The following is a 22,772-nucleotide window of genomic DNA, read 5'->3' as shown; positions in this document are numbered from 1 at the left end:
GCCGCCTTCCTAATTGTGTCAAAGGTTAGAACTTGGAGCATACGTGTCATTGGAGTTACGACCATATTCAAACGCTAATTTAATGGCAATGTTACTGTGTGTTTTCCTTTTGTTTGGCTGAGCTTCCCGCGTGGCCACAGCTGACGATGGGGAACTAGAGATTAAATTATCTTTAAAAAGGGACATGAAACCAACTTCTGGTCAAAAATAAGACCGTACAACAAAACCGGCACCGCCTCCGAGCTTCGGCGCTCGGCACCGTCTGCTCGACTGCGCTGGCCCCGCCCCCTCGCGAGTGCCTCCGGAGACAGCCGAGCCCACTCGGCGCCGGCCCCGCCTCGTTCCGACCGCTCTCCGAAAATGGCCGAGCCCGCCCGGCGCGGGTCCCGTTCCCTCGCGAGCGCCTCCGGAAACGCCCGAGCCAGCCGGCGCTGGCCCCGCCCCCTCGCGGGCCCGCCCCCTGCCGGGTGCGGGCGGGGGTCGCTCCAAGATGGCGGGCGTGCCGGCCGTGCGCATCAGCATCGAGTCGGCGTGCGAGAAGCAGGTGCAGGAGGTGGGGCTGGATGGCAGCGAGACCTACCTCCAGCCGCTCTCTATGTCCCAGAACCTGGCGCGCCTGGCGCAGCGCATCGACTTCAGCCAGGGCTCCGGCTCCGAGGAGGACGAGCCGGGCTCGGCGGGCCGCCCCTGGGCCGAGCCGGGCGAGACGGAGGATGAGGAAGGTGAGAAGGGCCCGGGCCCGAGCCCTCCCGCCGGGATGCAGCTGTGGAGGCCCGCCGCGCTGTGGCGGTGCCGGCCTGCGGCTCCGCGGGTGCTTGGGCCTGGCCTGCCTTCCCCCAGGGGCTGGTCACAGCGTTCGTGACCCAGCCCCTGGGAATTGTAGCGGGAAAGGACAGCAGGTTTCATGTCGTGTTGGATTTCGTGCCGTTATGATCTCTCTGTGGTTCAAAAATCAGCCTTACGCGTACCTTTTTAAAGCCCTTTGTTTTTTCTTCCTTTGTTTTATTTTTAGGGTTGGTAAAGTTCCAGCCATCCCTCTGGCCTTGGGATTCAGTGAGGAACAACTTAAGAAGTGCTTTGACTGAGATGTGTGTGCTGTATGACGTTCTTAGCATAGTGAAGGATAAAAAGTTCATGACTCTGGATCCAGTCGGGCAGGATCCCCTTCCTCCAAAACAAGTATGTTGTACCTACTTGAGCACTTTGTGTGGCTTGATGCTAATGATTTTATTCCAGTGGATTTTTTTTTCACATGTGATCAGTACAGAGTTTATCAAAATGTTCCTTTTGATGTGCTAGTGCCGTGCTTTGAGGGTCAGAGTAAGGCTGGGATTGTGAGTTCAGGCCAATTTCAGAAGCCTCTTTGCTAAAGCTCTAAGTCAAAATGCTACTTCCAACTGTATAATGGTGGTATGAAAGTAATTCTGAATGAATTACTGGACATCCACAAAAACAACTTACCAATTACTGTCAGTTAGTTTCCACTAATAATAAATAAATTAAAATTATTCATAATAAATGATAAGAATAATATTTTGTGAATTAAAGTGCAAGTATCTTGTTGTTGTTTTTGGTACTAGAATCCTCAGTTTCTACAGCTGATTTCAAAAAAGAAGTCATTAGCTGGAGCAGCTCAGATCCTGTTGAAAGGTGCAGAAAGATTATCCAAATCAGTTGCTGAAAATCAAGAAAATAAGCGACAAAGAGACTTCAACTCTGAACTGCTAAGACTGAGACAACACTGGAAGCTGAGAAAAGTGGGAGATAAAATTCTTGGCGATCTGAGCTACAGAAGTGCAGGTAAACAGTAGGATCTTTTTCACAAGAAGAGATATTTTATGAAATTGTCTTTTTGTAACTGAAAAAAGAGATGGAATATATCTTAATAAATAATTTCAATGTGAATTTATTTATGAGAAAGGTTTATAAAGGGAGAACTCTTGTTTTAGCATCAGGAAAAATATCTTGGCATCTTCAATCCAGAAAGTAATTTTAAAGGTTAACTTTAGTATTTTACTAAGAATTTGCTCACAAAAACAATACTGCATTTGCAATGTAGTTGATCAGTTGACAGGCAGGCTTTGTAAATCCTTGGCTTTTATCAATTAGTTTGGTGTGTAAAGCATTAAAAAAAAGTGAAGAGTTGGTTACATTTTTTTTAGTCGAGGATCAGAAAATCCTACAATATCTCAAGCTAGAAGGGCTCAAGTTAAAAGACTTATGATGTCTAACTCCCTGCTTCCCAGAATTCATACCAGGTAAAACTAAACCATGTGACTAAAGAGTGATGTTGAAGGTAGATTATTATACCTGTTATTCCCACAGTTGAGAAATGATGCTGAGAATATGCCTTAATTCAAGGATTACATTTAAGGGGGGTGAGCAGCCCAGGGTTCTAGAGGCCGCTATGGAGTGACAAAGTGAGTACAGAATCACACAGAACAGAGGATGTAGGTACAAAGCAGGCATGAGGCCTGGATGTGTTGGGTTCCTGTTGTCATTGGTGAGGGAGGGGAAGGACAAAACGAGATTTGTTCATGAAAAAGCTGTCAATGTACCCCAGGCTATGTATCGTTTTTAGTTGATTTACCCTGGACTAGGTGAACTGTGCCCTGGATGAAAAAAGGTGTGCAACTAGGACAGATGTGGGTATCTGCTTTTATAAGTCCCTGAATCATTGGCTATAGAGTTTTCTTTTCTAGTCAAAACATGGTCATAGTTCTAAGATTTCTAGGCAAACATCATCAGAATTCTTTTAAATCAGTAAGGGTGTTGTACCTTTAACTACCTGCTTGCAAAACTTCACACATTTACTTTTTGCCTTTTTTAACTTTTTTTTTTTTTTTTGCTTTCCTTGCACCTAATGACTCAATTTCAAAAAACTCTTGGCTTCCTCCCATAATTATTAAATACTCTGTGTTAACTTACTGTAAAATATTACACATTGCACAGTGGAGGATTGACATGCTGGTACAGTGGCATGAGCTTTCTAGTTTACCTGGGTTTTTTTAAGAAGTCATTAAGAAATGTGAGTCAAGTGCAGCTCTGAAGATTTGGAGACTCAGAAATACATATTCTTCCAAAACAGAAATAGGAGCTTTTTTATTTGCAGAGGGTGCTTAATATTTATTGTGTATGTCTTTGTCTTTCTTTACTCAGGCTCCCTTTTTCTTCATCATGGCACATTTGAGGTGATAAAGAACACTGACATTGACCTGGATAAAAAGATACCTGAGGATTACTGTCCTTTGGATGTTCAAATTCCAAGTGATTTAGAGGGATCAGCATACATCAAGGTTTGTCAGAGAAACCGTAATAACTTAGGGGAGTTTTGTTTCAGATTTGTATGCTTGTAACAGAGAACAAACATTAAATACTGTTCTCTCTTGCCTAGGTTTCTATTCAAAAACAGGCACCAGACATTGGTGACCTCGGGACAGTCAATCTCTTTAAAAGACCCTTGCCAAAATCAAAACCAGGTACAGCTTATATGTTGTTTTATGAGTATGTTCTCAAGGAATGAGTTTGGATATGATCCTTGTTTTAAAATTTCAGCATATAGCTGGGAAGAAGAGTGAATAAGATTTCCCTTATTTAAACTGAAATATTCTGTTTGGGTGCTGCTTGGGCTTTAGAAGTTATGCTTTCAAAGCACGCTCCTTCAGTTTTTCATATGTGTTTATTAAGTTCTGAAACAAAATTATTAGGGTTGTATTTTGAGTATTCTGGAGCTTCTTTTGTTAGACATTAAAAGTTTGAGCCCATAACTGAAATCAAATCAAGGTGTTGTGTTTCAGTCAGTTACATCCCATTAATTCAGCTGAACTAATGATTGTTCACTCTTACTCTGCCCAAAATGCATCATTTGTGTCTGTTGCTCATGTTTTATCTGGATCTGAAATTCTGCTGATGGTCTGTGTGTTAATTACCAACAGCTCACCTGGCAGATAGTACATTGATTCATTTAATGTGTGCCAGTATGTGAAGTTGTAAACTTTTGGATTAAAAAGCCATCCTTTACTCTGTAAAGTTAGAAATAAAGTGGCAGGGCTTTATTTCACAGTTGTCTGTGATATAGCTGCTGGTGCTTGTCCTGAACATAGAGTGCTATAATATGGGGTATTTCATATGGTATTATACAGCTTGTGTGCTTACTCACTCCAGAATCTCCCAAGAATTTTGGGCCTGTAAACCCTGTGAAAGCACATACATGCACTGAACATTACTGGATAGTTCATCATAGAGTGAATTTAATAAAACCAGAAGTATCATTGAAAGTAAACCAGAACTTATGGAAAGAGGTTCATAAAGAGAGGCTTCACAAAAGGCCTGGGAGTGTAATATACTGTTCCATGAAGGTGTTGCACTTCACAATACACATATATGTAAAATTGAATCAAAATTAGTTTTAGTTTTACCTTAAAGTGCTTGCTTAACTGAGATAAAATTCCGATAATACTCAATTTGGGTATAAGGCACTGACTGCTTTAGTGATCACACGTGGCTACTGCATAGTATCTGGCATCTGAACAAAAAGGTGCCTTCTCTTTGCTCTTTCCTCCTGCAAACATTGATTTATACTTTTCAGGTTCTGCACACTGGCAGACAAAGCTGGAGACTGCACAGAACGTTCTTCTATGTAAAGAAATTTTTGCCCAGCTGTCACGAGAAGCTGTTCAAATTAAATCACAGATTCCTCACATTGTAGTGAAAAATCAGATAATCTCCCAGCCTTTCCCAGGTAGGAATCTTTTTAAGACTCTTAACCTACAATTATTTCCTTAAATACTGATTGATGTCACCTTTTTTAATGCTCTGTCCTTACAAAAGGAAAAACAAACTCCTTGATTTTCGAAGGTTTTGAAAAACAGAATTTCAGCTATTGTACAGTAGTTTCTAATATACTCTTTCCCTTTGTGGTTATGTTTTTTGTCAGCAGCACTTAAAACTGTCAGCTGTAATGCCATGTGCATGTGGCAGTTTGGAGCTGAGCATAAGTCATTGCTCCTGGATTGCATGTAAGAAGAAATTTAAGACTTGAGTTTATGGCTCCTCAGAAGAACAAAAGCAAATGCTCTTCAGTGAGGGTAATTAAACAGCATAAAGGTGGCTCAGAGTCAGTGGTGAATTCTCTGTTCTCACAAGGGGTACACAACTGATTGTATCATGCAAAGAAGATGTTTCTGGATTGCTTAAAATGTGTGTGATGGTTAATCACTCCTTCTTTGAGAAAGGAATGGGGTCCTGGGGACTTCTTTTTGTGTGGCATTGAGTTTTTGTGGGATAGAAGTTGATGCGAAATGCACCTGGTCAGTTCTCAGTTGACAACACTTCAGTGAATATCAAGTTTTATTTGCCTTTGTTGCTGTGCTCTCCACCATCATTCTTTGATTTTTCTCTGATACAGTGAATAGCTGTTGTTAAACTACTGAGTATAAAACATGAAGAAAAGCAGTTCTCAGTAGCAACCTTGAAAATTGTCTATGCTCACTCTTTTAAAATCTTTTTTTTTTCCATCTGCTTTGTACAGGTTTGCAGTTGTCTATTTCTCTGTGTCACTCTTCCAATGATAAAAAGTCACAAAAGGCTGCTTCTGAAAAACAGAATCCAGAGGATCATCTCTATGTTCTGGAACATAATTTGCATCAACTTATCAGAGAGGTACTGCATCTTTGGCTGAAGTAGTGAAGAATTTTTGGGCTTTTTGTTCAGCCTTCTGCCCAGTGTGTGGCACTGGAATAACAGCCGAGTGCCACTAGAGGCCAGTCCTTCTCCATCCATTTGTGGAAGGCAGCCTACTGCTTGGGTTGGCCTGGGTGTGGGTGGATTGGGAGTTCCAGTTAATGCTTTCATGGAATGCTAGTTCTTTACTTAACCTCAGACCTGGCTGCTCACTTCAGAAAAGCCACGCAAAGCTTTTCCAGTAGAGTTCACCAGTTCTGCCTTTTTTTGTTGTCTAATAGTACTTACCAAGCACTGTCAGCAAGTATCTGGTCAGTCATATCCTCATGAAGGAACAGTCAATTGTCATAATAGCTTTGTTTATTTGAATGTCCACTTCTCTGCTTTAGCATTTTAGATTCTTGAATAATCTAGCAGAACCTGGGGTACAAAGTTGAGGTTGTGTCTCTTCAGGAAAGAAGCACAGTTTTGCATCTCTAAGTGGAATTGAAACCATGTTCCAGAGAGTGTTCACCTCCTTAGAGCATGGCTCTGCAAGTCATGCAGTCATGTGGAACAGTCCAGTATTTTAAACACAGATTTAGGGTTCATGAAGCGTTGGCTTGGTGCCCACCTTTCCTGTGGATTTCCTTTCTTTACTGTGGAAATATTGCTAAAACCTTTTGTACTTCAGCTTTTTTCATCTAAAATGCTTCCTTTATTTTTAAGTGACCATTCTTTCTGTCTCCATAGATGTATATAAAGAAGACTTATATAGTAGGAGCTACTGCCATGGTACCAAATTTTTGTTAGCTAGCTCTTTTTTCTTTTTAAATTACCTTCTATAAGGTTTGAAAGACATATATAAATGGAGGAAGCAAAGTATGAAGAACTGTCTTTAAAGTGCTGTCAGATTGATAAAGTTAAAAAGGTGTACATTTTGAAAGTATGTACACTCAAAAATATGATGTGAAGCAACATATTGTAGGATACATGTTATTTCTTGCAGACACATTATTTGGTCCCTTCCTTTTATAACATATGTTGGTTGTTGCAGTGTCACAAGCAAACCCTGAGCTCAACAGTGATGCCACATCCAGCTAGTGCACCTTTTGGCCATAAGAGAATGAGACTTGCAGGGCCCCAGGCTTTTGATAAAAATGAAATCAGTTCTTTACAGTCGAATGAAGGACTTCTGGAAAAGATCATAAAACAGGCAAAGCATATATTTTTGAGACGAAGGTGGGTCACAAGATACTCTTGTTACAGTAACATGTACCATTACATAGAATATAATTGATCTATTTTAAGTGTTCTTAAAACTAGCTGCTATTTCCTTCATGGTTAATACAGTCTTTTTTTGTAAGTACTAAGAACCAAAAATTATGAAGAAATATGAGAAAATAACATTCAGCTAGTAAAAAGAAAAAAATACCAGATTTCTTTGAGATCTCTGTGACAGTTGCGACATAATCTGCTGATAATTGTCCCTACTAATCTCAAAGTGCATAAAGCCTTTTTAGTATTCTTTGCAGTGCAGTAGCTGATAGTGAATAATGCCACTTCAATACTGCTGCAGAATGTATGAACAATGTACAGAATGTACATTGAAATTAATGAAGTACAAGTGTACTTCATTAGCACCAGAACAGTGCTCAAATGGAATTTTGATCCACATGTTTCTGCTAAATGTAATAACTTCCTTGCATCCTGTGAGCAAGATGACAGCTCAAACTGCCTGGATTATTGTGTGTGGAATATGGTTTTATCTTCTAGAACTGCTCGAACCATTGACAGTCTGGCGAGTCGTATTGAGGATCCTCAGATTCAGGCTCACTGGTCCAATATCAATGATGTTTATGAATCCAGTGTTAAAGTTCTAATAACTTCTCAAGGATATGAGCAGATATGCAAGTAAGTATAAGAATGCATGTCCTGTTAGTTGTAGAAGCATGAAGCAAAGGCAGCATGTATTCACATTGTGCTTTAAAGGTTTAGATTCTCTTCAGACAGACAAGTAGGAGCCCATTATTTGTCTGTGTTTGTTTTTCTGAGTTGACTGTGGGGTGAACAGTCACCTTAAGAAAACTTCACCCATTTTATCCGTTAATGAAGATGTTTAGTACATCTTTAATTACTACCATTTCCTTTCAAAGAAGAAATTTGAGATTGGACACTTAGTGGGGGATTTATTTTGGTTAGAGATGACTGAATACAAAGTATCATTTGATGGTGCTGGATTCTAAACTTCCAGTCTGGTCATGGAAGACTCATCAGTGCTCAGTCCTAGCTTGGTTGCATAGCTACTGAAATGTGGAACTCATGTAGTTCATGCAATAGTTACACACGTTGTTATCAAAATACAGGATGTGATGTTCCAGAAATAAATGCCTGCAGACTGACCAGCAGTCATTAATGTATCAGCAGTGGTTTTTTAGAGCAGTGCTCTCTGGCTGTGATCACAGTGTCAACCACAGGGGCAACCTGCAGTCGTTGGTACATTTCCAGTCTTGGAGCACGTAAGCTGCCCAAGTCTTGTCTGTAGCATAGAACACACCATTTCCCCCTGCACAACTGGAAGGAAACGGGCACAGGGGCAGGCAGGGAGCTGCAAGGCTCCCTTGTCCTGAACAAATATATCACCTGCCATATAGAGGGAGCTGTTGTGGTGACTGATGAAACTGGAATGTTTGGAGTTGCTGTCCCATTCTGTGGGCTTTGCACCATCTGTCTTAGGGATTCTTGTCAATGATTGGGTGTGATTTTGGGTTCTTAGTTTCCTATTTTCTTAAGTGTTTTAATGCTTTTTTAATAAATATGGATCTTGTCTTCAAAGATCCATTCAACTACAGCTGAACATTGGAGTTGAACAAATAAGAGTTGTGCATAGAGATGGAAGAGTTATTACATTGTCGCATCAGGAGCAAGAACTGCAGGATTTCCTTTTATCTCAGGTAGACTCATATGTTGTTCTTCCCTTTCTCGTGATGTTTGGGAAACAGAAGAAGCTAGAATCTCGCTTTCATCTATGTAGAAAATATTAAAAAGTTCAAATTAAGGTAGTGAAGATGAGAATCTGGATGACTGAATTTTCACTGTGTTTGTGTAGAGTTTTCACCAATTGTTACTAAAATATATTGCCATTTTTTACTAGGGTCAGTAGTCATAATAATTTTTCCCTCCAATTTAAAATGCATTTCTTTATGTTGCTCATTTTGGGAGAAACAAGTTGGTGGTAATCATAGCAGACAATAAAGTATTCTATATATGAAACTTACTGTAGCTAAGTTCTTAATGAACCCTTAATTACTGTCATTTCAGCATTGTCTGCTAATGCTCACTTTGCATCTATCGTTACTAAATCAGCTGATACTTGAATGAACTGTTTTCTTAATTGCTTAGAACAGCCTGCTGGTTTTATTCAGAAGTAGCAATCTCCCCACCATGCATTATAAATAGTCAAAATACAGGTCTTTAATAACAGTGGTTGGCCTGTTGCAGTTACATAAAACTCCACGACACAGAAAACAAGTTGAAACAGATTCTGCTGAGGTCGTGTCTTTTTGCTCAAGTGTTGTCAGACTTGTTCACAGAGAACTGCTGAATAGTGCTGGATAATTCCTTGTTACAAGGGTTAAGTCATGACACAGGAAAACAGTAGCATTTAAACTCCTAAGCTGTTAGAGCTCAGTGCTTACACTTGAGCATTAATGGAGATAATCATGCATGTGAACACCTCAACTTCTTTTTCCTAATTTTCTCTGCTAATTCTTTCTCATATTTTTATATATTTTACAGCAGAAGTCTTGTTTCTATTTAAAGACAGAATTGTTTGCAAACTAATTTTTTGAGACCTAAATAAAGATTTTTGAAAATCGATAGCAGCATTTAAATAAAATGGCTAAGCGCATATACCTATGAAAAATTCATTTAACTGCATAATAGAGTGATCTTTTCTTCTGTGGAGGAACTAGTCTAAATTCAAATGACACAAAGCTCTACCATCATATTAAAAAAAGTTCCTCTGAAAGTAGAGAACTTAAAGTCACTTCTATAAGTAACTATTGTACAGAAAGCAGGCTTGCTAAACTGCATACGCTAATCTTTCTATGGTCTGCAAATAGTGAACAGAAAACAAACCTCTTGTTACGTTTCAGATGTCACAGCACCAAGTACATGCAGTTCAGCAGCTTGCAAAAGTTATGGGATGGCACGTGCTGAGTTTCAGTAATCACGTTGGTCTGGGGCCGGTGGAGAGCATTGGCAATGCATCAGCAATAACTGTAGCATCACCAAATGGAGACTATGCCATTTCAGGTACTGTTCCCTCTTGCAAACAGAAGTCTTTCTGAGAGTGTTTGTAGAATATTTTGCTATAAATTGATACTATGCTTTAAAAGTCTAGAGACTATCTCTTTTGTGTATGGAATTGACATCTAAATAGAATCAGCACCTTGCCCAGGAAGCCACTTAATGTAAACCTGATTTAATTTACACAGGCTTGAAAATATTTCTTACAGTTACCATGGAAAAGTATATGTATTCTATAATATGTATTGTATTAATACATTATTTAAATATATTATTTTGATAAACATTATATAAATATTTGTTTATATAATTATATATCATTAATTATATGTATTATTATTAGCATAGAAAAAAGAGATCACAGAAACTGTCAGGATCCTTAGAGAAGGGAACAAGATAAACAACAGGATCACAACTCCAAACTTAGGGAGAACAGTTTTGGTCTCTTTAGGGATCTTTTTGAAAGAATCCTATGGGATATGATCCTATGGGATGGAAAGAAGAGGGGTCCAGGAGTGCTGTTTGATTGATGTTTTCAAGGGTCACCTCTTTCAAGCTCAAGAATGGTCTTCCTAATGTTCAGGAAGTTGTGCAAAGGTGACAGAAGACCTGTGTGTATGAACAAGGAGCCCATGGCTGAACTCATGACATAGGAAGGAAGCTCCAAGAGATTATAAGTAGTTGTCCTGGGAGGGATAGAGAGAGACTATCCAAGCATGCATTGGTAAGGGTAGGAAAGCTAAGGATAGGATAGGAATCTGGTGGGGTATGTACAGGGCAGCAAGAAGAGCTTCAACAGATATGTCAGCAGCAAAGGAAAGATTAGGGAAAATGTGGGACTGCTGTTAAACAGAGAGAGTACCTGGTGGCACAGGACATGGAGGAGGCCAAGGTACTCAGTACCTTCTTTGGTCTCAAGACTGGCCTTCAGAAATGGATCTGTGAGACCCATGGGAAATTTTGGAGCAAAGATTCAGCCTCAGTAGTGGAAGACCAGGTTGGAGAACCTTTGAACAGACTTAGACATACACAAGTTCATGGGATCAGGTGGGATATAGATCCATGACTGCTGAGGGAGATGATTGATGTCACTGCAAGGCCACTCTTGATCATCTTTAAAAGGCCAGGCCCAAGAAGGGCTCCTAAGGACTGGAGGAAGACAAATGTTACATCCTGTATTCAGGAAGGGAAACTTGGGGAACTACAGTCTGATCAGCCTAGTTGCAATTATTGGGAAGATGAGTTGGAAAAAAATAGTCTCAGAAGAATTCTCCAAACATACTATGGAGAACGTGGTGATGAGAAGTAGTTGGCATTAATTTATGAAAGAGAAATTATGTTCAATCAGCCTGATAGTTATCTCTTTATAGAAGGTTAGCTTGGTAGATGGGAGGAAAAGCTAGGTGGTACTTCTCTAACTATTTATTTAAAAAGTCAACACACACCACTCCCCAACATGAAAACACAGAAACCCATCCAAGCCAATGAAGCAGCACCACCCCTCCACCAATCTCACAGAATTTTGTGATGAAAAGTAACTGCCTAATGACTTAGATCCTCTCTGTTTGAGATAAATCTACTAGAAACAATACATTTTTCAACGGAATAGTGGGGAATACATCCTAAGAAAGAATGAGTAATGAAGCCTTTGCCCTTCCTGGCATCAATGGGGAAAAAAAAAAGCATTTGTAAGGTGTACATTTTGGGGTTTATTAAAAGTTTCTCTGTCTTGATCTAACCAAGAACCTGCAGTGTGAAAGCAACAAAATCATATGGAAGTGGGAAATGAGAGGGAAAATCCAGAGAAAAAGCTTTGAAAAAGAAAGGAAGAGAATTTCCCTTGTTTGCTTTCAGCATGCTGGGAATTGAGTAGGAGTAAAGTATAGAATACACAAGGAAGAATATTTAGTATGAGGAATTCATACAGTGTAAAAATGCTCATTGAACTCTCCTTTCCCCACAGTCCGTAATGGTCCGGAAAGCGGCAGCAAGGTCATGGTTCAGTTTCCACGGAGCCAGTGCAAGGATCTCCCCAAGGGAGATGTCCTGCAGGACAGCAAATGGAATCATCTCCGGGGACCATTCAAGGAAGTGCAGTGGAATAAAATGGAAGGGCGTAACTTTGTGTATAAAATGGAACTTCTCATGGCTGCCTTAACTCCTTGCTAGTGAAGCATCAGCCCCTCTCTGAGGGCTTTGAAGTGTCTCTGTGCAATGATAAATGCCAGTGCAGCAAAGGGAAATGGGAGCTGTGGGCCAATATAAGAAAGCAAAATCAAATATATTTCCTGTACAGAAATAGCCATTTTGGCATTTGTAATAAAACCTTTTTTCAGTGACATATAAAATACATACAGTTTTTTGTAAAAGTTCCTTTCAGCTGTATCTTTGAAGTTTGCTCTGTCCACAGTGACATAGATGAGTAATTAATGTATTTTTTGTTTTTAAAATTAAATTTGGTAGTCCTTGAGTTGAAGCATTCTTGAGTTGGAATTTTTATACATTGATGGTGATTCTGGGTGACCCCTTTATTTTTGAGAAATATGTTTACTTGGCAGTTTAACTTGAGAGTGTTACGAAGTCACTGCCTGTGGCAAAAGTCTTTCTTCTCTGATGGCCTGTGTCATGTCTGCTACTTTGCTTGTTTTTTGACCTTATACAAGAATATAGAGGAAAGGGTCTTACTTGGCTTGTAAAGTTCTGACAATTTGAGTTTGTGGGTGAATTGTGACATAGTGACTGGATAGAAGGAGGTAACTCATGCAGTAAACCTCCACGCTTGAGTATCTGGGTCTCTCTCCTGCATTCTCCATGATTATCATCTAGAGAAATAATAGTATCTTCCTGAATATCAGCTCTTTTGAGTTCTTTCAAAATAAAAAAGTCAAGTTTTTTATAGTTTTGGTTGTAATTCTTGAAACTTACGGTATGGTGTTCAACAAAGCTTTCATTTTGTTTGGTACTTAAGTGCTAAGGGTCATTTTGCAACCTGTGTAAACTGGTTCATATTCATGTCCATGTTGTCTTATGATGTATCTGTCTATATGTATATATATGAACTTCTTGCACATAAACATGATCGAATTGAGCATCACACTTCCATGGTGACAGTTGTTATTTTGTTGTATTCTCAAGTATAAAGAATAATTGTAGGCAAATAAGCAGCCAGCTGCTGCTTAGTAGGTATCCAAAGCAGTTCTTGTACTTGATGTTGGCCAGCACGCAGCATCTTGTTTCAGTTCCTGGAAGTACTTGCTTCTGTGTGACTGAACTAAGAGACAGAAAGGGTTTTCCTTTCAAGTGCTCGTGTGTTACCCATGACAACTGATGAAAATTAAAAGCCCTAGTTGAAAATAAGTCTCTTGATCTTGAAACAGGGCTGAGCCTAATGTAACCCCTGTGATGCCAGGTCCTGTTTGGCTGTGCCAGCAGACACTATGATTACAGGCAGAGGGGGGGTTGTTCCTTGGTGAACAGTGCAGCCAACAGCCTGATGCATGTGTTCGTGCATCTGACTAGATGAGGCTGTTCTGACTCCTGCTAACACAACAAATCTCTTATTAATAATTAGAAGATGAGTCTATGAAACTTGAACATGTCTTTACACTTTATTGTTTTTAACCTAAATTAACTGGTCTGCATGTAGCAATACCCTTTTCATCAAGTTCCTTCTTAACAAGTAATCAGATCACCGGGGAGCTGTTACAATCTCATGGTTGCAGGACTTCTCTCCTGAAAAGAAGAACATATCCTATGTTATAGAACGCAAGCTCTGCATGTTAGCATGAAAACACTTGTCAAGACTTCTAGGTCTAGCTGAAAAAAGAAGAACAACAGTAATATCATCAAAAAAAAAGTTTAATATTAGAGACCTAGAGAGTCTGTGTTTTGGTGTTGAATACACAGGGATTCCTAATTTTAATGGAAAACAGACTGATTAGATATCTGTTTAACAGAGAGATAGTCTTGAAACTTGGTAGTGCATCTTTGAATATGAAATGATGACAGTACTGAATTATTAAGACCTTTTCAATTGATTGCCAAAGCAATCTGGTGAACTTGGACATCTCTTTAATTCAAGTTTAAAAGTAAAATGTCTTAATCCCTTAGATCATCTAGAATGCTCTAAATATTAAATTTGCTGCTGTTCCGCAGGGAGTTTACAAGTAAGTAAGAACAGCTGTTATTTTCTGAATTTCTACTGTAACAACCTTCCCTAAGACTTTAGATGCTCCAGGGTAGCAAGAAACTGCTACAGTTTAGCCTCATGTTCTCTACCTCAAATACTGACCTTAATAATGCATAGCGACAAACATAATTTTCAGGAAATTGTGAGTATTTTTTAAGTAATGTTACCTGTGTAGAGTAAGCATGTTAAATTTTGGGTAAAATTTTTGGGTGAGGAATTGTCTATAAAGAAAGCTATATACAGGCTAACTGTACTGGATGTTCTTGCTGAATACTTCGAGTCCCTGCTATTCATATGGGCTATTACTGCCTAAAAGTGAGGTTGGCACCAGGTTTAATAGCCAAGGATGGGTGCTTGAAGTTGCAGTGACTTCAGCCAAGCTGAAAGAGGTAGAAAAACCTGTGCTAGTTGTAAACTTCTTTTGTTGTAGTACATTTTAAACTGAAGAATTTTAGGTGTTCATTTCCTACTTTCCTGACAGCTTTCAAACATTGTGGTTTAAATGTGTGTGTGACCTCTGCAATCACAGCAGTGCACTGGAGTGGTCATTCATGTCTGGATAAATTCCCTGACTACCTCTAGCAATTGCAGTGTTCAGGTCAGTGTTAGCAGATAATAGTGACTTTATGTGTAAGCTGCACTTTTTGTACTTTCTAAGTCTGGCAGAGCATCTGCTGTATATTCAGCTCAGCCTAATACCTAGCTTCATGTTCAAAATGCTTTAATACTTTTTGCCTTAAAAGTCTGATTCATTCAAAGTCTAAAATTTAGGGCTCAAAAAGAACCCTTAACAATGTTTTCCATTATTCTATACTTTACCAAGTAATTCAAGTATGGTGATTGAAATAGATGCACTTACAGTTTCCCTGTTGTCAAAGCTTAGTTCACTCAAAGACACAAAAATGGGCAATATACGTTTAAAGCAGAGAATTGGAATAAACTGTTACTTGTCTGTGCTGTATGTGATACTTCATTTCTCACCTTTTTCGATCTGTTCTAGACATAGGAAGGAGCAAACAGCTGAATCTGGTGCCTCAATTTATGAATGAGAGAGGCCCTTTGTACTACAAATGGCCAACTCAGTATGGGATGGCTTTGTGCACAGGGTGCTTTGGCTTGTTTGGCACCTACCTGCATTGTTATGCACTCGGTGAGAAATTCCCTGAACGTTTTTCCAAATGGAGCCCATAGTACCTCTGCACTTGAGCATCCCAGTCCCTGACCAGAGGCAAAGCTCTGTCAGCCTGTCCTGTAAAAGGGTTTTGCAAACAAGTGAGATGAAGTGTGAGAAAGGCAGTAGCAGCAGTTTTGACTCAAACAGCAATGTGGCAATCTGCAGGCGCAGACTAGTCCATGATGTCTTCCAAGTTCAAAGTTTATTTCACACTGCAAAATTCTCATTACAAAAGCAAAACACAATATTGGAACTCAGTCAGTTTACTGCTTTCTTACTGACAAACACAGATGTTATTCCACCCAGCAGATATACAGGTGGAGAATTGCAATATGCAGATTCAAGAAAACATTAGTTGTGTCACTTCATGTTTTCTTACAACATAGGGAAAGCAAAGGTGGCTTCTCAACAAGAGCAATTTTAGAACTGTATTTGTAAATACTATATTTCAAAGTAATGCTGTTGTAACATTTCTTCTCAGACTGTTCAGCACTGGGTTAAGTTTGCAAAGAACTTGACATCTTTCACAACAAAACTGTTTAGTATTTTGCCACCCCACTGGTGTTGTGTGGCAGTATTTTATCTGACCCCTCTCATCTTCATAGACAGTGTCCTCTTTAGTGTCTGCCTGTACTGTTCCTTGTAGAACCACCTGCTCTAGTAATGTCATAAAATGTGTGTTAACATCCATCCTGGGGCAGTGTACACAACTGGAAACACAAGCGGGAGAACTTTGACCAGCTCAGCGTTCTTTCAAAGTCAGTTTTGTCTCATGAAAAATTGCAATTTGTCTTCAGAGCTTCAGGAAGTTCCTTACACCCAAAAGTAGCAGCATAGGTGCAATAAACAGGATTCAATGCTTGCAATTAATTTTTTATGTAATACTGTAATTAGATATTTAATTTATTATGTTGATGGGTGCTAATGACCACTCTGTCTGTAATAGGAGACTTGCTGTATCCAAAATGCAGGTGTCCTTCAAGACCATGATAATTTCCTTTATGGGTTGATCTTAGAGGCTTGCTTGGTTGGTTGGTAGATTGGTTGTTTTCAAGAGTGGTAGAGGCTGTAGATTTTATTAGCTAGCCACAAAAATGTGTTCATGCTCAGCATGAAAGCATACTCTTTTTTACTCTGACCTTAACTAGCAGAACCAAAAACTTAACAGGTCAAAACAGCTCCATCAGTCACTGCTGATTTAATTACTTTGCAAGTCAGGATGTTTCTGCAGTAGTCACAAACATTTTACCTTCTAGGTTTTTTTCTTGCTTTCTTGGCCAATACTTTCTCCTGAGGTAGAATTGTTTTTATTATGATGCAGTCCTTGGCTAGCACTCAATGGTGTCCAGTTCAATCTCTTCTGTTGTACTTGCTGTAAATGAAAGGATATTGTTATTGATTGGCAAATGGATTGGAAGGCCAACATTCCAAAATTAACTGTGCCGAGACATTTTTAACTTTTTTATATTAGCTCAAGCTTGCTCATCTAAAATTAGGTTTTAAATACATCTTTTCAAAATATTTAACTGGATAAAGAGGTTCTCACAATCTTTAAATTGGCAACGATTTCTTCCAGTACAAGGCTAAAGGCACTAAGAAAACTAAGTCCATAGGGACCGTTCCTATATCTCTCTTCATGACTTCTGAAAGGAGGGCTCTTCTGAGATAGAATTGGGGCAGAAATTAGGTCTCCGTTTTGGACCATTTCCTGGAAGATCACACAAGTTTCTAGAACTGTGCTTTCCTGAACTCTGCCATAATGTTACATGAATATGTCTATTCAGTTCAGCTGTGTGGGAAGATTGGCTTCAGCTGGAGGAAGAGGCTTTAGCTAAACAAAATCCTCTATTCTGGCATGATAGGACAGTTTTCAGTAGTTACAGAAGCTTGTGAGTGGTATATGCACCATGAAAACAGCAGCAGCCCTTAAGAGCTGTAGGTGAGCAACAGAAAGGAAGAGGCAGCTCAAACCAAGTTAATTTCTTCTTCTATTGGGTTTTTCAGAGTTGACACGAAGTCTAGGCCATGAATCTTAGGATGCTTGAGTGTCTCTGTTGGTCCAGTAAAATACTGGTAGCTAGGCTGCTTGTTGTAATGTAACACTTATTACAGAAGAAATACAGACCTTTTACCTAGAGGGCAAGAAACCACAAGTGGATCTGCACTTACAAAGAAGGGAGGTAAACATCTGAAATATTTGAAGTGGTAAAGAAAACCTCCCATTTCAAAGGTGTGCCTAAGATCTTGATCCCAGGCCCGTAATGTGCACCTTGTCTTTCTGCCTAGGCCAAATATCCCTGGCAGTGGCTTGCAAATTTCTTCTTTAATATGTCCCTTCAGTGTAGCCCTTGTGTTCCCTTGACCTGCTTTTCACGACTGTTGTCTTCAGTGTCAGGTTTTAATATTACTCAGTGTTCGCTGGAGTCTGCAACTGGATCAAAAGTGAACAGATGAAGAGGGGGTTTGAAAAGAGGAGATGCAATCCTCCACTGAGGACTGAACTGAGGTGGGGGCCACTTCCAAGGATTATTTGAATATTTTCCCCTAGGATACACCCTGCTGATGTGAACTCTGAGAGAGGAGCTGAAGCTCTTGACTTTGTCTCCTGTCCTTTGATGGGGGGTTATTGCAGCTCTGGCCTTTTCTCCCTAAGTTTTGCAATCAGCAATGTTGAGAAGTATTTTATTATTTCTAATGTGAAACATACAAAGCAGATGTCCTGTGGACTGCTCTTCAACTAAACACCTGTTATTCCGTTGCCTCAGCTAGTTAGAACAGGACAATGGATCCCTTCAGTCTTGTTTCTTAGTGTCCCTGTTAAGCACCTTTATGGTACAAATTTTAGGCACAAATTTCAGGCTTGAAGACTATACCCTGACTACATTTTTAGAGAAATACCTGTTAGTTTGTGTGTTGTCTTCTTCTGAAATAGATGCAGAGATTTATTACACAGCCACATGAAGCATATTAGAATGGCAGATACTGCAGCGAGAAATGCAAAGAGAACTGCTACAAAATGCAAATCTTCATAGATAATCTCTGTAGAGAAAATGGAAAAAAATAGTATTATAAAATTGATTACAAACAGATTGATGCTTAAACACAGGGTAAAGCTGAGAAGTCCTGTCTAGTTTGTACCGTAAACATTGACTATGATGGTGCCATAGGCATTGGTTCCATGCTCCTCCATTACAGTGACAAAATAGTAGCCAGCATCTCTCATGCCCACATTCCGAAGCTGTATAGAGCCATTTTCAAAAGTAGTCACTCTGTCCTTGTAGACTGCAGATATGTTGACATAATTCCCACTTCTCCACTCAGCAATGCTCGTCGTGCCCCAGCTTGACACATGCTTCCACTCAATGGTGGCCACGCCTTGGCAAGAGTATTCAACTGAGAGGAGGATGTTTTGTGCCACTGTTGCATTGATGTTGGGTTGTGGGACAACTAAGGATACTCCTCCAGGAGCTGAAAGACAAAGGAGAGTGATGAGTCTGGAGGGGATGCTGCAGCACCTGTCCAGGTCAGGTTGGGACCTCTGGATCCTGGTGATTCATCCTACCTATCTCAGTGATCTGTTTTAAGAGAGGATAGATTATGCTTTTTAAAACCTTCTTTCTTCTTTCCATAACAGTAACATACCTGAAGACTAAATACACATTTAGAATTTGTGATAGCAAAAACGCTTCCACCATAGAGGACAGATAATTGCATGTGTTTCAATGTTTTAACACCCACACAGAAAGGGACTTCAGATAAGCATAACATTTTCTGAAAACTGAGCAAAGTTCATCAGTAATTGGCTTCCTTTAAAAATCTTGCATTTACATGGAAAGTTTAGTCACCATGTCCAAGGTAATCTATCTCATTCATTACCTACCATCCCCCAAAAGCAAGAACTGTAGTAGGCATAAGTATGTGGAGTCGTGGCAAGGCCTTTGTCGTGTTTTCAGGATGTGTAATCAACATTGGAAATATCAGCTTCTTAAAGGCGACCAGTTAATAAGCCAGTGCAGATAAAGCACATGTAACCAAAGGTACACAGTTTCATGACAAGCCAGGGACTTCATGTTCCTGATGATACCCAGGCAAAAATGCATATAAAAGAATATGTAATTCTTACCTACTTCCTCCTGATGTGATTACGGAGCTGTTCATGACACTGTGAAACTGAACCGATGGCTTAGTTTAATGTGTAACTGCAATAATTTCTGCTTGCATCTGGTGTTTCTGCATGAAGATTTGGATGAATACCAACACTGGAGTTTTAACTGGCATACATTTTTTTCTTTTGATTAATGGCTTATTTGAGACCCTTGGCTAGAGACTGAAATTCTGTTATCTACCCACAAAAATCAAAGCAGATGAAAGGCAGATAAAGCACACAGTAAGGCTGAATGACTTTTCCTGGTTTGGCTTGGAGCAGCTCACCTGCTCTACTCCCTTACTGTGGGAACAGCCTGACTGCAAGAGCAAAACAAAAAAAGGCTGACCTGTAAATGTCTGTATCCCAGTGGGGGAGTGAGAATGAGACCCTCAACTACACTGCATGAGTGCAAAGTAGGACACCTGGGCATGATCCTGGAGGTTCTGCAGAGTCTTCAGGGATAAGAATGATTAAGAAAGGCAAAGAAAAAAATCTCAAAGGGAAAAAAATTAAAAAAAAAATCTTAAAGTAAGAGCCCTCTATGGGCAAAACTCCACAGCCACCACAAATGGAAGAGATGGGTGAATTACAACCTGACTTCACTGTATTTTGGGATCTGAATTCACTAACTCTGCTGGTCATGGTAAGGTAGGGGAGCTCAAGAAGCCAGTTCAGTTCCCAGGCTCTCATCTATGATACCAAATAGGATCTAAGCTTTTTCCAAGATAACACTCCTGGGCTCCCCCTTTCATGAGCATTGTCCACACTCACGCCGCCCAGTCCCCCTGCAGGAACATCGTGCTTTTCAGGCAGATCAGTGTGTCCTCAGCTGAGCTGTGGTCTGCTGTTCAGCCTGTGTGCAGGAGAGACTAACCAGAGCCGTGAAAATGAGGTTTGTGCCAGATACAGAAACAGAACAGCCGGGAACCTCTGGTAATCGCTGCAAATTGTTCCAATTGTTTTCTGGTCCATGTGTTTATTTAAAGGCCTTTCCCACTGTTTCTGACAGGAGCTGAGTATCTTCCCTCAGTGACCCTTTCATGTTTTTATAGAGGCTTTGTTTTGAATATGCAATTGCAAAATAAACGTAAAAAAAGAGATAATTTAAATCTTTCTATTAAATGATTTGCAAACATGTTCTGTCCCTCTCTGGTATGCAAAGCTAAAAAAAGGCAGTGCAGTATCCATCTAACGATTCAAAAATATTTTTAGTATGCAGTGTGCCTAGATCACCTGAACCAGTCTAATCCAACAGAGCTGCACCAGGCCGGAGAGCAAACATCACACCCACATGCAGCGCCCTACGCAAAGTGACTGCGCCCTGCTGCTCACAAAACCTGCCCCTTCACACCCAGTAAAACACGCACCCAGGAGAAGAGCTGCTCAGAGCTCACGGAGTTTGCCATCCTGGCACGCTGCTCTACGCCAAAGTATTTGCCTGGCCAAGAGTCAAAGTGGCAAGTGTGGCTCTGCGTACCAGACCTGGCCGCAGCAACGCAGCTGGGCCTGCAGAGTGCTGGGCAGTGAGTGGGAAAGAAAAAGGCTGGCAGCGAGTGGCCTCCCCGCAGGAGCTCTAAACTGGGGGACAGCTCTAAAAGGGGGCTCTGAAACCCTGCGGGCTGTTCCTCCACCCTTTGGTGTCCTGCTTGCGCATCACTTCTCTTGGTGGAGTGCCGTGACCAAACCAAACTCGCTGGCGGCGCTGACACCCCGGTCCCCAGGCGAGGGTGGGGCTGGCAGCAGCCTCCTTCAGGCCCCTCTGCGGGAGGACCGGACGGCTCCCTGCGTGTTGCTCCATCCCCACTCCACTCCCCGTGGGGTGCTAGGTGGGAACCCACCTTCCCTCCTCAGCGCCGCGTTTCTCAGCGTGACCCGACACCCCTCAGGCTGACTAACCGGGTTGTTTCCCCCTCCACGCCTTGTCCCCTCGGACCCTGGAAAAGCACCGGGGGCACGGCGGCTGCTGGAGCCGTCTCTTCTGCCGGGAGCGGGCGTGAGGCGCTCCCCCCGCGGCCGCGCTGGTCCCGCTGGGCTCCCCCGCTCCCTCCGAGAAGCAGGACCGGGAACAAGTCTCCCCTGACCATGTCAGAGAGAGTAGGGACGTCTGTCTGAGCCTCGGTACGTCCCGTCCCCGTCCCCTCCCCAGCCGCTCCCTGTTGCGGACGGGCTGGGCAGGGCGCTGGCCGCGGGCGGGGGTCGGCGGGCGCTCTGCACCGCCCCGCGGATGCCGGGCGCCGGGGCTGAGCCGGGACATCGCGGCCAGAAGCTGGAGGAAAGGGCCGGGGAGGGGAGCAGGGGAGGCAGGGACGGAGCCGGACACTTACTCTGCAGAGCCCACCCGGCGGCCAGGCAGAGGGTGACGGTCCCCACGACGACGCTCCGGCCTCGAGAGCCCCGCAGCGGTCTCATCAGCGGGAAGCCGATGCCCCAGGGGTTGCATTTAAGTGGCTGGGCCGGCCGGCGCGGCCCGACCCCGGGGGCTGCCCGCCCCAGGCCTCTCCCTGGCTTCTCTCCCTCCTCTTCCTCCCGCTCCAGCCGCGGCGCCGGGGCTGCTCCCAGCTCCCCCCCGCAGCGGCCCCCGGGCGCTCCCCGCCTCACACCCCGCGATCTCCCATCCGGGCTGGAGATGCAATTGGCTGAGGAAGCGAAGGCGCTGCCCGGCCGCCGGCCATCGCCCAGCCGGGAAATGAGTGCGATGGGCGCAGCCCTGCCCGGCCCTGCCGTGCCCGGCCGGAGCCTGGAGCCGGGAGCCGAGCCCGGGATCGGGACACCTGGCCGAGGAGGCTGGTTTTAAGTGTGATTTGGCATCCGCAAGGGAAATTTCACTTCGGGGTGTTAAAACTGACTTTTTTGCTCCAAGAAGTCTGGTGATGACGCAGGTGAGATAGGGATGGGGGGAGGGCTGGAGAGCAGCATCTCTGTGTCCCCAGAGATCATTTCAAATGACCACGCTGGAAAATGAACCTGGTTTCCATCCCACTGTGCCTGGCATATGCACTAGGTGCTCCTCTCTCCCTTCTATTGTCGTCCAGAGGAGGTCCCCAGCAATCCTTGTGCTTTCAGAAGCACCGGACAGTGTGAGATAGTGGGAAACATGATTAGAAAACATGAGAGCATCCCAATCCTGAAAATTCATCCTTTCTTAGAGGCATATTTGTATATGGCTACCAGAAGCCATATACACCCCCAGGAGATCTGCCCCTCTGACCAGGGAAAGAGTTACACACCACATCAGCCTTTTTGGAGATTTTCCATTCTCTTCCTTGCATTTCCCTCTCCTCAAGTTTTCT

At 42.0% G+C, this 22,772-nt stretch overlaps 2 protein-coding genes across 6 annotated transcripts; one reads left to right on the top strand and one right to left on the bottom strand.

Annotated features, from left to right (window-relative positions):
• Nucleotides 1–449: 449 nt before the first annotated feature.
• MED17 (mediator complex subunit 17) lies at nt 450–13,068 on the top strand. Its single transcript, XM_068181500.1, has 12 exons — nt 450–722; nt 1,013–1,179; nt 1,581–1,800; nt 3,160–3,296; nt 3,395–3,479; nt 4,589–4,741; nt 5,531–5,661; nt 6,719–6,903; nt 7,438–7,575; nt 8,498–8,615; nt 9,819–9,978; nt 11,936–13,068. Exons 1-12 carry the CDS (start codon nt 491–493, stop codon nt 12,139–12,141), a joined length of 1,932 nt encoding a protein of 643 aa, XP_068037601.1. The 5' UTR covers nt 450–490; the 3' UTR covers nt 12,142–13,068.
• On the bottom strand, nt 11,410–22,102 carry VSTM5 (V-set and transmembrane domain containing 5). Of its 5 annotated transcripts, none has more exons than XM_068181505.1 (6): nt 21,807–22,102; nt 18,474–18,803; nt 18,234–18,374; nt 17,505–17,766; nt 15,293–16,707; nt 12,294–13,788 (listed from the first exon to the last, which is right to left on the bottom strand). In XM_068181505.1, exons 1-4 carry the CDS (start codon nt 21,889–21,891, stop codon nt 17,744–17,746), a joined length of 579 nt encoding a protein of 192 aa, XP_068037606.1. In that variant the 5' UTR covers nt 21,892–22,102; the 3' UTR covers nt 12,294–13,788; nt 15,293–16,707; nt 17,505–17,743. The 5 variants fall into 5 exon arrangements, with proteins under 5 accessions (XP_068037603.1, XP_068037604.1, XP_068037605.1 ...); XM_068181506.1 differs by having other exon boundaries at nt 17,605–17,766; XM_068181502.1 differs by lacking the exon at nt 17,505–17,766 and having other exon boundaries at nt 11,410–13,788; nt 21,807–22,081.
• Nucleotides 22,103–22,772: the final 670 nt, after the last annotated feature.

This window comes from Anomalospiza imberbis, chromosome 2 (assembly GCF_031753505.1).
Source record: "Anomalospiza imberbis isolate Cuckoo-Finch-1a 21T00152 chromosome 2, ASM3175350v1, whole genome shotgun sequence".
Classification (NCBI taxonomy): Eukaryota; Metazoa; Chordata; class Aves; order Passeriformes; family Viduidae; genus Anomalospiza; species Anomalospiza imberbis.
Note: the sequence above shows the minus strand (reverse complement) of the source record. Positions and strands in the feature narration are given on the sequence as shown.